This window comes from Herpailurus yagouaroundi, unplaced genomic scaffold, assembly GCF_014898765.1.
Source record: "Herpailurus yagouaroundi ecotype Mexico unplaced genomic scaffold, PumYag 545, whole genome shotgun sequence".
In the NCBI taxonomy this organism is placed as follows: Eukaryota; Metazoa; Chordata; class Mammalia; order Carnivora; family Felidae; genus Herpailurus; species Herpailurus yagouaroundi.
This window is the reverse complement of record NW_024412762.1, coordinates 1,105,060-1,118,088: the sequence shown is the minus strand read 5'-3', so window position 1 is coordinate 1,118,088 and position 13,029 is coordinate 1,105,060. Positions and strand designations below refer to the sequence as shown.

The 13,029-nt window shown below is 57.8% G+C and overlaps 1 protein-coding gene across 8 annotated transcripts in view; it reads left to right on the top strand.

The window, feature by feature from the left end:
* ARVCF (ARVCF delta catenin family member) overlaps positions 1-13,029 on the top strand; it is a 49,766-nt gene that overhangs the window by 23,348 nt on the left and 13,389 nt on the right. For 7 of the 8 annotated variants that reach the window (XM_040465060.1, XM_040465056.1, XM_040465053.1 and 4 more), the window contains exon 3: positions 4,669-4,896. In XM_040465060.1, the coding sequence (XP_040320994.1) occupies positions 4,687-4,896 (210 nt within the window). In that variant the 5' untranslated portion in view covers positions 4,669-4,686. Of the gene's footprint in view, positions 1-4,668; positions 4,897-8,555; positions 8,716-13,029 lie in introns of those variants that run through there. The other variant, XM_040465059.1, reaches the window with a different exon arrangement.

The following is a 13,029-nucleotide window of genomic DNA, read 5'->3' as shown; positions in this document are numbered from 1 at the left end:
CACAAAGTCAAGCTGGTTTGTCTTTCCTTGGCAATTTCTTCCACTGCTTTGAGGTTAAGAATACCCTCCTCCTGCCCAGACAGCCCAGGCCCTACACTGACTTGGGAGCAACACTGTAGTCCTGGGTGGGACAGGCAGACATGGACTCCGCCCTGTGTGAATCCCACGGCCCAGGCTCCAGCCTTGGCTCAGTGCCCATCCTTGTGTGCTGGCCAGAAGCTATCCCCGCAGCTGTGGGTACCATCTGACCACAGTAGGGGTGACAGGGTAAAAATGGGCTCCCCATGAGGCCTGGCCAGCAGTGTTGGGAGCAAGTCTCCATGCTGGCAGTGTTGAGGGTAGGGGAAATGATGCCCTCCCAGGCAAAGGGGCTTTGACACTACCAGGCCTGGATTCTGCTTCTGCTTGCACCATTTCCTCCCTATCTGGGAGGGGGGGCAAGTGGGGCAGAATGAGGTTCAACCAGTGGCCAGTCCCCTCTCTCCCCTCTTGGGGGACAGCTGGCAGTGTGCCGACAGATGGCCGGCAAGGGGTCGGGACTGGCGCCCAGGCCTCCTGCCTGCCTCCCCCTGCGTCCTGACCCTTAGGAAATTCCTCTAATTCCTCAACCCAGATTGGACTCAGGCCCCATAATTTGATTTTCTGGAGCAGGGTTTGGCTGGACTCCTTATGAGGAGGAATGTCTGGGTCAGCAGGAAGACATCAAATGTGGGTTTAGGTTTCCGGGGAATGATCAGCATCTCCCCGTAGTTCCTCTAATCGTGCCTTTGCTTTCCTGATGGAGCAAGTGCTAGCCACAGTCGTGTCCCAGAGTGTTCAGGGTCCAGGCTCCCTCTACCCAGTAGTGTTTCAGAGCCTTGTTCTTACCCACCTGCCTACCCATTCATCCACCCATCTGACTATCAACCCCCCGATGACCTTGTACCCATTCACCTGCCTATCTGACTGTCCAGCCATCTTTCCATCCAGTGCCATCCTTTCACACAACCAGCCCTCTTCATCCACTGCCATCCTCTTACACAACCACCCACTCACCCTCCTATCCACACATTTGTTCACTCATTCATGCATTTCTCCTTCTGTCCAGCCTCCTGTCCTTCCATCCCTCTATCCACTCAGCAGTCCACCCACCTGTGGTCACTCCTGGAGTGTCCAGGTGAGGGCAGGCTTTCCCCAGGTTCACCACCTTCACTCCTGCCCGGGACAGGTGAGGTTGGCTCTGCACTGCATGCTCATTCCTGTCTTCTTGCTAAGTCAACTCCACAGGTGGTTGGTTGGGCATACTGAGAAGCAGCCTCCACTAAGGACTGCCAAACCAGCGGTGGGGGTCTGGGTGGGGATTGTGAGGGGTTGACCTAATGGACAGTGTGGGACCCTTGCCAGGTGAATAGAAGCTGTGATGACACTGGCCAGAGAGGAGAGCAAGGGTAAGCTGAGACCCCACAAGTGTGGTGCTTCCCTGCCTGCCCTAGGCCCTCCCAGTCTGGTGCCCACCCCTCCCCAGGATTGGGCCCTGCCCCGACACCCCTCTGGGGAAAATGTCTTTAAAGTCTCATGGTCCATTGGGGCGCCTGGGTGGCTCAGTAAGTTTAGTGTCAGACTTGGTGTCAGCTCAGGTTATGATCTCATAGTTCATGGATTTGAGCCCCGTGTCTGGCTCTGCACTGCCAGTGCAGAGCCTGATTGGGATTCTCTCTCTCTGCCTCTCCCCCTGTGCTCACTTGCTTGCTCGCGCTCTCCCTCTCTCTGTCTCTCAAAATGTAAGTATATAAACTAAAAAGTATATTTAAAAATCTCATAGTTGATCTTTTTTTTTTATTTCTTAACATTTATTTATTTTGGCAGGGGGCACAGCATGAGTGGGGGAGGGGCAGAGAGAGAGGAGAGAGAATCCTAGGCAGGCTCCATGCTGTCAGCACAAAGCTGATGTAGGACTCAAACTCATGAAACCATGAGATCATGACCTGAGCCAAGATCAAGAGTCAGATGCTTAACTGACTGAGCCACCCAGGTGCCCCAGTCTCATGGTCGATCTTAAAAATTCATGTACAATTTGCTTCCATGTCATCACATATTTATTGTTTTAATATAAAAATAGCATTTGAGTTACCATCCGAAAAGCTGCTCTCTGGGATGCTGGCCTGGCTCACCTGTACCTACACGTGCTCCTATGCACAGGCCATGCACCTCAGACCCAGGAAGGCCACCATGTCACAAAAGTAGGCTTAGGTCTTCCCTGCTTCCTGGATGTCCCCCGCCAGCACCATGCCTCTTGGATACCCCAGGGCTACACTTAAGGCAGGTGAGGAGGGGACTCCATGCCCAGCATCCCTGCCCACAGGCCGACAGAGGGGTACACCCTCGGGCTGGGGTGGAGGGCATGGGCCCCAGAGCAGGGGCTCTGCTCTTTGTGGACGGCTGCAGGGCACTCTTCCTCCAAGCTGGCTGGCATTTCGGGGTGTCTCCTGGGAGGCACACAGTCATTTAGCTCCAGCTGAGAGAACTGGGCAATGGAAAGGTCAGTGTGGGTTTGGCCACCTTCTCACCATAGTCTTAGATTTCTGGGTCCTAGCTGGGTGGGTGGGGGCAGTCAAAGTAAGTAGATCCCCCTTGCAGAGACTCCTTGGACCTCAGAGTTGGGATATGCTGGAGGGCCGGGGCAGGAAAGCTGGAGGCCAGTGTTGCCCCCTCAGCTGCTATCCCCAGGGTCTGTAGCCCTAGCCTGGTCCTGCTGGGAGCAGGAAAGGGGAGCCTGAGGTCAGTCAGGAACCCATGTCTCGGCATAAGGAGGAAGGGAAGTCACCTCCTAGATATGAAGCCCATAGATTTCCTGATCATCACCTCCCAGAGCCTTGAGACCCATGCTGCAACCAAGGGCTTGAGTGACCTGGCTCCACCTCCTGTCCCACCTTGTGCTGCCCTCCAGGGAGGACGACCCCACCCATGCCCACCTGGGGCTACCAGGTTCAGTCTATCCATGCACAAGTCCTAGTGCCTACGTGACACTGCATGGGGCCGTGTGTGTCTGGGACCCGTGCCTAGGCAGCAGTGGATGTGCACAGAAGGCTGTGTGCCCACAGCCATGGACATACCATGCTGTTTGTCCTCCATTCCCTCTTGGCCAGAGGACCCAGTCTATAACTCACTCCCCTCATCCCCCCAGGCTCCTCCCCTGCCCCCTTGCCAGCTACTGCCTCTTCTAGCTGGCCATGCTGATTTCACTGCCCCTCTGCTAGGTCACACTGATGGTTTTATTTGCGTGACAGGTGTTGGAGAAATGAAGCTCAGCTTCTGGGACCTATGTTGATCTCTTGCCTTCAATGGGCCTTGGTTTCCCCAGCTTCACAGTGGGTTGGGCTCTATGGTGTCTTTTCACCTCGAGGTACACCCGTGCTCCCCAACCGTGTCCCTCGCTCAGCTGGTACCAGTGATCAGGCCCAGCACTGACCCCCCTCCTTTCTAGGATTCTGTTCTTAAAGCTGACTCCACCTGGGCCAGTGAGCAGCAGAGCTGGCCCTCCAGGGGTGCTACCCACTGTGCCATGTCTCTAAGCTCAGGCCCTATGTTGTGCAGGGGCACAGGGGCTGGCAGAGTCAGCTTCAACTGGTTGGGGTGGGCTGGGCCAGGAGGAGACCCCGAGCAGGACTGGGTACTGCACCACAGTGCCTAGTGGTATGGCTGCATGGCCTGCACCCTGCCTGCTGCCATGCCCCTGGGTCTGTGCTCCACATGCTTCCCCTGCTTCTTTTTGTTCATGAAAAACAAATATGCTGGGCAGCCAGGGAGCAAGCAGCGAGGAAAGTGCTGGCTTGCTGTTGCAGCTGCCAAGTCCCTGCCACCCCCACCCACCATCCTGGGGCCCTCAGGAACAGCAGTGGGCAGGGCCCCAGGCAGGCCTGACCTTCCCCACAGACTGGGCCTCAGATGCCTGGGACCCTGCCCTCAACCTCCCTCCAGATCAGGCGTGAGACACATGGGCCACTTCTGGGTGCAGAATCTCAACCAGGCTAAACTTGAATTTTACTCTGCCATGTGGGTAAATGCCACTCTCGTTCCCAGCCAGTGTGGCTGTGAGTGGAGGCCCGACTGCTGGTCTGTAGACCAGTGTCATCTCCTCACCTGCCTCAGTATCTGACCCACCAGGAGGCCATGGAATGGCTTCTGTCTCCCTGCCCGCTGGTACAGCAGCTCTGCCACACCAGCTGTGTGGCTGTGGATGGGTTTCCCAATTTCTTTGGGCCACAGAGCATCTGCCTCAGTGAGGTGGGTCTGTGCTAGCCCCATGAGGTTGGGATGAACTGGCATGTGCTATGGACAGCAGAGGGCCTGGGAAGTCTGAGAGGTTGTCACACCAGCTCTTCCTACCCTTCCCTTCCCAGAGGACTCTGGGATACCCAGAACCTCAGGTTCTGCTGAACCTGGCAGGAAGCAGGGGCTCCCGGCTGAAAGCCCTACACTCTGCAGGGAGGGAGCCTGCTGCTTCTGGCCAGCCTCGGATTAACGGCTTTTAATTTAGAATTTAATCAATGCAGCTTCTCTCTGGAGAGCTGGATGCTCTGGTCTGGGAGTGAGTCCTATGATCTATGTGTGCAGTGGGCAGGGGGCCTATGATGGCCTCTCTAGGCCTCCACCCAGCCCCACCTTGACCATGCTCTGCTTTGCCTGCAGCCTGCCGGCATCCTGGTCATGGAGGACTGCAACGTGCACTCAGCTGCCAGCATCCTGGCCTCAGTGAAGGAGCAGGAGGCCCGCTTTGAGAGACTGACGCGAGCTCTGGAGCAGGAGAGGCGCCATGTTGCCTTGCAGCTGGAGCGCGCCCAGCAGCCTGGTGTGGGCAGTGGTGGTGTGGGCAGTGGGCAGCCCCTGCCGATGGCTTGGCAACAGCTGGTCCTGCAGGTAACACCCCAGTGAGTCAGGAAGGGTGAAAATGGCCAAGTTGGGAAACAATCAAGGGGCCTTGGTGGACCACAAGCCAGCATTGAATTGAATGATTTATTGCAAGACTTCCTGGGACTTCTGAGGAGGGGAGGAAAATGGGACCCCAAGGGGGGCTGGAAGTCTCACTTGGGTGTGTAGGACACCAAGTGATGAATGGGCAGGACACAGCCCAATCCTCAGAATGGCACCCTCCACTCAAGTGAGTCCTCAGAGCCCAGGCAGCTGGGCAAGGTCTGTTCTGAGCAGCTCAGTGGTCACCCTGGTGACCCTGAGGGTTTTGCCAGTCCTGGAGTCTCCTTGCCATGGTATTCTCCTTCGTCACATGCATCAGTGAGTCAGCCCTAGGGTAAGGCTCGAGCAAGGCCCCAGGCTCTGACTGCAGCTCAGAGGGTGACCTAGAATGCTCAATTTCCCCACCAGCCATTGCCCTTAGACTGGGCTCAGGCCCCAACTCAGCCCCAAGATGCATGGAGCCTTGTCTGCTCTGAGGCCAGGCCCTGAGAACTTTAAAGTCAGGAGTCAGATGGCCAGGACTCCTCCTTCCACCACTGTATCCCAGTGCCTGATCTGCAGATGGGGCAGGAAGAGCACCGGCTTATGGAGTGGTAGGGGCAGAATGAGAAAATGTGGGATACCTGGAGTTTGGTGTGATTTTTCAATTCATATTGTTACTTTTCAGTTCATATTATTGACTGAGGCACAAAGCAGGTGATAGGCAGGGCAGAGCTGTCTGTCCCTGGTGGCTCCCTGGGTAGGAGTCCACCCTACAGGACTTCCACTGTTGCCCCTTCTCATTACCTGTCCCAGAGGCCTGGGGTGTCAATGGCCTACTGAGTCTTCAGGGTTTCTCAGAATGACCCTAGAGGATCCTGCCAGTAGTGTTCTCAGTTTCCCTGGCTCACTTCCATGAGCAGGCATAGCACCATTGCCTTCCAAAACCTGGCAGCCACACCTCCTCACAGTGTGTCCCCCAGTACATGCTCTGGTCACTGGGCCCCAGCTCCAGGGAACCAGATAGGCTGCTGGCAGCTTGGGGCAGCCTGGACCTCTGTGGCTGGACAGAAAGGGAGCAAGGTATTGGTCTCGATTGAGACTGACCCATTTGGGCTAGCTTTGCCTAGCTAGGGCATGGAGGGCTCAGAAGCAACAGCCTATGTCAGGTTGGGGGACCTGGCGAGTGATCTTAACCCCAAGAGCCTTGATGTTCTCATTTGTCTGTGGGCAATCCACGTACACAGCTCAGCGTGGCATACAGTCAGACATGTCTCCAGAGGGCCCAGACCCACCAGCAGCCCCCACCATTGGGGAGCTGTCTTTCCAAGCCCCTGGTGCTGAGGTGGGCCACAGAGCCAGTCCATAGGAAGCCAGGCCTGAGGCAGGATGGGGCTAGGTGCAAGAGCCACCCCTTCCACCCCCTGGATCTCAGGCACTCCAAAGGGTGAGGCCTGTACCCCCAGATGTGGTTGGGGAGCAGAGCAGCCCAGCTGGGGCACATGGGGACAGTGGCAGTCAGTGACCTTGAGGCCATCCTTCAGGCGCCAGGCTCTCTATCTAGTCCTCCTAGGCCGGAAAGGTCTTTAGCCTCCAGCCCAGAGGGTTGATGCTCCCAAGAAAGATGTTCCCATAGCCTGGAGCTGCCCTGGCTTCCTTGGGGCTGTGAACTAAAGACCTCAGGCCACCACCCCTCCCAACCCCTCCCCACCCACTGCCCTCCCAGCCAGCCTTTGGTTTTCTGTCTCTTGGGAGGAGATGGTTTTCTCAGGGTGAGATCGGAGAGAGCATGTATTCCCAGGGCTGTGGCTGGACTGGCAGGACATTGGGGGAGGTGGGGCCATATCCGCTGGCTAGGCCTGGCAGCCTTGATGCCAAAACTGCTTCCCAGATTTGTCTCAGCAAGAGATGCCCAGTGACCTACCTGCTGAGCCCAGGGCTTCCTGGAGCTGGTCTTCAGGGTCAAAGCTGGAATCTGTGAAGCTCAGGGCCAGTGGCAGGACAGGTAGCTGGGGCTCAGGGGTTGAGAGGCTAAGGGCTACTGCCATGCTCCCCAGATTGTGCCACTGTCATGGCCACCTGCCCTTAATCCTCCAGCAGGAAGAGCTCCACCCCACCAAACAGCTGGCTGGAGCAGGGCTGGCCCTCACCAGCCCTCACCAGCCCTTACTGGCCTCTCCTCATGGGAGAACACCTTTAGTAACCTTGCCAGCCCTGGGTTAGGCCAAGGTAGGTATGTGGCTGGGGCACTAGCAGCTGGTGAAATTTGGGAGAAGGCCGAAGCAGCGCAAATGTAAGTTCCTCAGGGGAGTGGTCCAGTTCCTCCTGCTGCTGCTCCTATCCCAGGTGGCTCCATGTGAGGTTGCCATGGATGGAGGATACAGGGGCCAGTGGTCAGGGCAACTCATCCCTGTGCAGGTGGGAAAACTGAGGCTCAGATCCACATGCAGTGGATACCCAGAGTGCTTGAGTATGCTGGCTGCATGGCCTATGTACATGACATGTCCAGGAAGAAGAGTGGCCCCTGGGGGACTGGCTGGGTTTTCTGAGTGGGGTCTAGGGAGAAGCGGGAGGGGGCAGGAAGCCCAGGCCCTGCCCTTCTCTCTTGCCAGACCCATGGACCTCCTTGGGCTTGCCCTTGCTATTATTCATCTCAGAGCCTCGTGCCCTTATTCATGATATAAGAGTAATTGGCTTGCCTTTGTAGGGTATGACCCAGGAGAGCCCCAGCCCAAACCAGCCTTCTGTGTCTGTGTTTCCATCCAGGACACCCAGACTCCCCAGGGTGTGGCCGTACCTTCACGCTAGGCTGGAGTGCACCCTGGTTTGGAGAAGCTCTGATTAAACCAGACCCTCTGATACCACTCCCCACTCACCACTTCCCAGTGGATCAAAGGCATGGAAGAGAGGGTGTCTGAAGCTAGTTTGGCCTCAAGAGCTTTCACCCAGGGTCACCTAACAATTGAGCACCTCCCCACCCCCATTTGATCTGCTCTGACACCTATCAGAGAGTGGGGGGCGTCTGTATCTTGATGGGGAGAACCCAAGACAAGTGGATCAGTGCAGGTCCATTTGGCAGGCCCCAACTGAGCCCTGTGGGGGTCCGTCATGGGGTTTTGGGCAAGGGCCTGGACCAGATCTGGAAGTCCCGAGAGGCCTTGTGGTGCTGACATCGTTGTAACAACTGTCTGATCAGCCCTCATTTCACAGCAGGGGGCAACTAATCGAAGTTAGAGCAGCTTGTACTATTGAGGATGGCTGCATTGGCCCCTGCTCTGCCAGAATTGTTTCCCCAATTCTACACGGGGGGGGCCCGTGAACTCTTATACTGGAGGCAAAATGAGTCCTGGGAAGCAGGACTTGGCCAAAGTCACTCGGCGGGAAAATGTCACCCCAACGGTGGGGAGGAGAGGAACGAGGAGCCCAGACGCGCTGCCGCAGAGTTAGGGGCAACCCTGGCCCTGCCCTGGCTGCAGAGCCGCGCTCTGCGGGGGTAGGGGGCGGGACCTCGCCCCGCCCCACCGACCCCCGCCCCGCCCCGCCCCGCCTGGGCGCGGCCCCGCTCCATTGGCTGCTAGCCGTGACCGCCGCCAGATCCGCCCCCGCGGGGAGCGAGTCCGCCGAGCCCGAGCCCGAGCGGCCGAGGCGCCGGAGCCGATCCCAGTTCAGCTGCCGCCGCCGCTGCCGTCGCCGCCGCCGCCGCCGCCGCCGCCGCCGCCGCCCTTAACGACCCGAGCCCCCCACCCCCCCGCCGAGCCCGGCCCGATGCCGGCCGAACTCAGACAGGTTGGAGGGAACTCGGTTCCAGGCTTGGGGGCACCATCCCTGGGGCCCGGCGGCGGAGGGCGGGGCGCCGGCCTTCCCGGGAGGACCTGCTTTTGTTCCGTGGAGCTGCCGGCCGAAGGCGGCTATTGTCTGTGCCTCGGACCGGCGCCGCCGTTCGGCCCGGGGCGGGAGGGGCGGTGGAGTGAGCGCGATGCCCGGGGGTGGGGTGTGTGTGTGTGTGTGTGTGTGTGTGTGTGTGTGTGTGTGTGTATGTGTGTGCAAGGCGCGGGGTGGGGCCACGAGGTCTCTGGGGATCGGGTGCAAGGACCCCAGGCGGTGCGACTCCGCGCCAAGAAGAAGGCAGGGATCGGGGTGGGTGCACCGTAAGGCAGCGCCCAGGACAGGTGCCTAGGTCTTGGGTGGTGGGTTAGAGACTTCCTGAGCAGCCGCTCCGTGCAGGAGGGATGCCGAGTCAAGAGAGAGCAGCCGGGCTAGGCCTCCTGCTCCCTGGGGAGCTTGGTGGGCCTCCCCTCCCCTTCACACTCCCAGCGCGGGCTCTGACTCTGGGGACCTGAGAAGGAGCTTCCGGAGCTTTAATGGAAGCCCTGGCTGCCTCGGCAGCGCACGTGAGGGGAGGAGTGGAGGAGGGCCCTGCCCACGTGCGGAGGCGGGAGGGGGTCTCTGAGGGAAACCCGGTCAGTCACCCTCCCAGTACTGGGATGGAGCTGGAAGGAGGCGTGTGGGCTACCCGCACCTTGTACTCAGAGGGTTTGTGGTCCAGTAACAGGCAGGGAAACAGGCTGACTGGAGGAGCAACTGCCCCAGGCCCTTTGTGATTAGGGGGTAGATCACTCCTGCCTACCTTTGGCAGCTGGGTTTCTGCTTGCTGTGCATCTCTGGTATGGCCCCTAGGGTCTGGCCAGTGACTGTCCCAGAGATGTAGGGGTCAGCTGGGGGGAGTTGGGGCCATTGTGTAGCTGTTGGATGTGGGCTGGGCTTGGAGAAACTGCGATGGGTGAAGCCAGCCCTGCTATCCCCTGCAACGCTGCAACCAGTGGTGTCTGCTGGGCACCAACTGCCCCCTGGCCTCTTGGCCACTCAGTGTAGACTGCAAGCCCTGGCAGGTGGACTGCTGCTGTGGAGGTGTGAGCTCCCCACCTGCCAGGGCTGGGCAGAGGCTGTGGGCATCAAGAGAGGACATCTGTGGTAGCCAAGGGCTCACTCTCTGGTGAGAGACCCAGCCTGGATTGTCTTGGACTCTATCCGTGATGACTGTGCTGGGGGTGGAGGGGGCAGGGGGACACTTTCATTCTTTTACTCTTCCCACTCGTTCGTTCATTCATTCATTCATTCATTCATTCATTCATTTATTCAGTACCAGCTGTCTTGCGCCCTCTGTGAGCCAGGACTGGGGATTGTGGGAACCAGGTATGGCATCCCACCTTAACGCATTCCCTTTGTGCAGGTGAAACCATGGACAGGGTGGGGCACCTGCCCTGAGGTTTGTTTTTCATGATACATACCATGAGTTCTCATCTATCAAGTGCAGTTGGTGAGCCTCTGCGACCCCAGTCCAGACTCCACCATTATAACTTGGCTTGTATCCCTGTTCCTTCTCTCTGCCATTCCCACATGTACCTCAGAGGTTGTTGTGGGCTTTTGCCCAGGTGGCTGCCCCTCTACACATTGTCCCACATTGTTTCCTACTCCCCACATTCCTTAGATCAGGCCACAAAGGTGGGACTGGCACTATCCCCCTTGTCCCATGGCCTTGATACCCTGGGTACTTCCCACTTCCAGATGAGGAAGCTGAGCTCCAGGTGTGTGACAGAGCCTAGGGCCCTCTTGCTATGCCCAGCTCCATGCCTCTGGGGACCCTCTCGAGAGCAGTGGTGACTAGTTGTGGGTTTACCTTTCTGAGTACTGGCCACTGTGGCTCTGGGCTTGGAGTCTTGGGCCACGCCCCTCCCACAAGTTCAAGGGAGCCCATGGGAAACCCCAGGTCTGGACAGAAGCCCCACTCTGGGCCAGACCTGTGGGCCATGGACGAGGTAGACCATGGATGGGAGTGCCAGGGGATAGTTTGGGCCCTGGAGGTAGGTAATGGGAGGCAGGTCAGTGGTCCCAGGAAGAGGGGCAAGAATGAAGTTAGGGCTGGGGAAAGGTGACAAGAGACAGTCGACAGGATTTGGCAAGATTTGGGATATGGAGAAGGACTAGGGGTGGTGTGTCCAGGCTGGTGCCCGTGTCTGGGGTGCAGGGGGGAACCTCAGGTGCAGGGCCAGGGGTCCCTGGGGTATGCTGTAGGTGGACCTGCAGCCCTAGACCAGTGTCTTGAAGCCAGTTGAGGGGATGCATTCACCCTGGGCAACTGCCTCTATTGAGTGCTGTGTGCTGGTCATCAGTCCATCCCATGTCACTACCCCAAAGACGTTATAGAGGCCTGAGCATCAGGTTGACCTTGGGCCTTTCCCTACTGTAGGCTTTTGGTTCCCCACTCTGCTGCCAGCTCTGAAACTCCCATAGTGAGTGGTTGAGTGGATGTCTAGGGAGTTGAACACAGAGATAGGAGGTAGGAGGTGATGGGATGTGTTCATATGTGCAAGTCCCTCCGGAGGCAGTGGGCACTGTGCACTGGGGGCTGTTAGGGTTGATGTGCTTGGGTCTGTGCACTGGGCTGGGTGCTCATACATACGTATGTATATGTGCATACGTCCCTGTTGGAGGAACCAGGTACATGCATGTGTATCTAGGTCCTTATCTGCATGTGTGCCCAGGAGTGTGTAACGGGGGCCAGGCCTTCCTGTGATCACAGGCTGACTCACGCTCCTGCCTGCCCGCCCGTCTGGGTGAAGTCATCACCCATTTTTAGCTCCCTGAGGTCATTTGCCAGTGGGGCTCTTGGGGCCTCAGGATCCCACTACCGGGCTGCCTGGGTTGGGTATTAGTAGGCGATGCTGCAGGGTTGCCAGGCCTCATTGGTGGGGGGTGGGGGGGTGAACTTGGCTCTCCTAGACCTGCATCCCTTTGTCCCCCCACTGCACTGTGTCAGACCCTCACCATAGACTAGAGTGAGAATAAACTGAGCCTCAGAGTAGCATTGAGGTCTGAGGTTTGCTTACTCCTCCTCCTCCCTCCTCACACTCACCCCCTAACCAGGGAGTAGGAGGCTCTTCTCTGAGAGTGTTAATTATGCAAATGTATGCAAGTCTACTCAGGCCCATGCCCTCCTGACAGTGCTCTGGTCCCCTCCTGTCAGTCTTGCTCTGAACCCCTCCCCTTCACTTGCAGCCACCAACGTGTGGTCCTAGACCCCTCCACGCCTGGCTCCCAGAGCCTGGCAGAGAGAGCTCAGTGCCTGCCACACATTTGCTCCCGTAGTTGCCAAATACAGGTGGGGTAGCCGAGGCCTCAGCAGTGACAGGCTGTCCCTGAATCTGCTCCAGAACTATCTCCCAATGCCCTCAGAGAAGAGGCCAGGCCACCTTGCCTGGCAGCTCACCAGCATGTCCCTATTTAGGGTCTCAGTTTATTCTCTTTCCCAGGGAACATGTTCCTCCTTTCTGGCCGGGTCCCCAACGGTCATTCCACCTGCAACACTGAGTGGCAACCAAGGCTGTGGCCCACAAGGGGTGAGGTGTAGCTAAAAGGCCTTGCAAAGTTTGCCTTTTCTGTGGATACCTGAAATTCCCCAGGTTTGTGAAGTCCTGGTCAATCCTCTCCCTTCTGTCAGGCCTCAATTTTCCTTTTTATAAAATCACATATTGTTGTCCTCCGAGGTCCTGCTTCTGGGAGAAGAGGCTGCATTCTGTGATTTCTTCCTTCCTGTGTCACCAGAACCCAGGGGATACACCTGTTCTGACATGGTCCAGGCATCTCTCTGGACCCCTGAAGAGTTTTCAGGGGCCCAGAACCTCAACAACTATGTTCAGTTAAGCATTTTTTTTCAGGTCAGGACACTAACCTGAGGAGACTTCACACCCTGAGGACCTAGGGAGGCAGACCCTAGGGCAGCTGTGGACACTTAGCCTTACACACTGCTCAGGCCCAGGGCCAGGAACAGAGTAGGGGTCTGGTGGCAGGCAGATATGAGTATGGCCTTCCCTGGGCCTCAGCTCCATTTCTGTGTAGGCCTCAGAGGCCTGGGGCCCAGACGGGGGACTGATCCTTCAAGGCACAGTATCTGAGCCACAGAACAGGTCCTGTCCTCCTGCTGACCTGGCCCTGGCTGCCCAGGAATGTGCCCCCACTTGCCTGCCCACTGCAGCTTGGGTTTCAGCCCCTACCCATCCTGGCCAGATGCTATCCTAGGACATTGGCATGGTGTGGAGGACC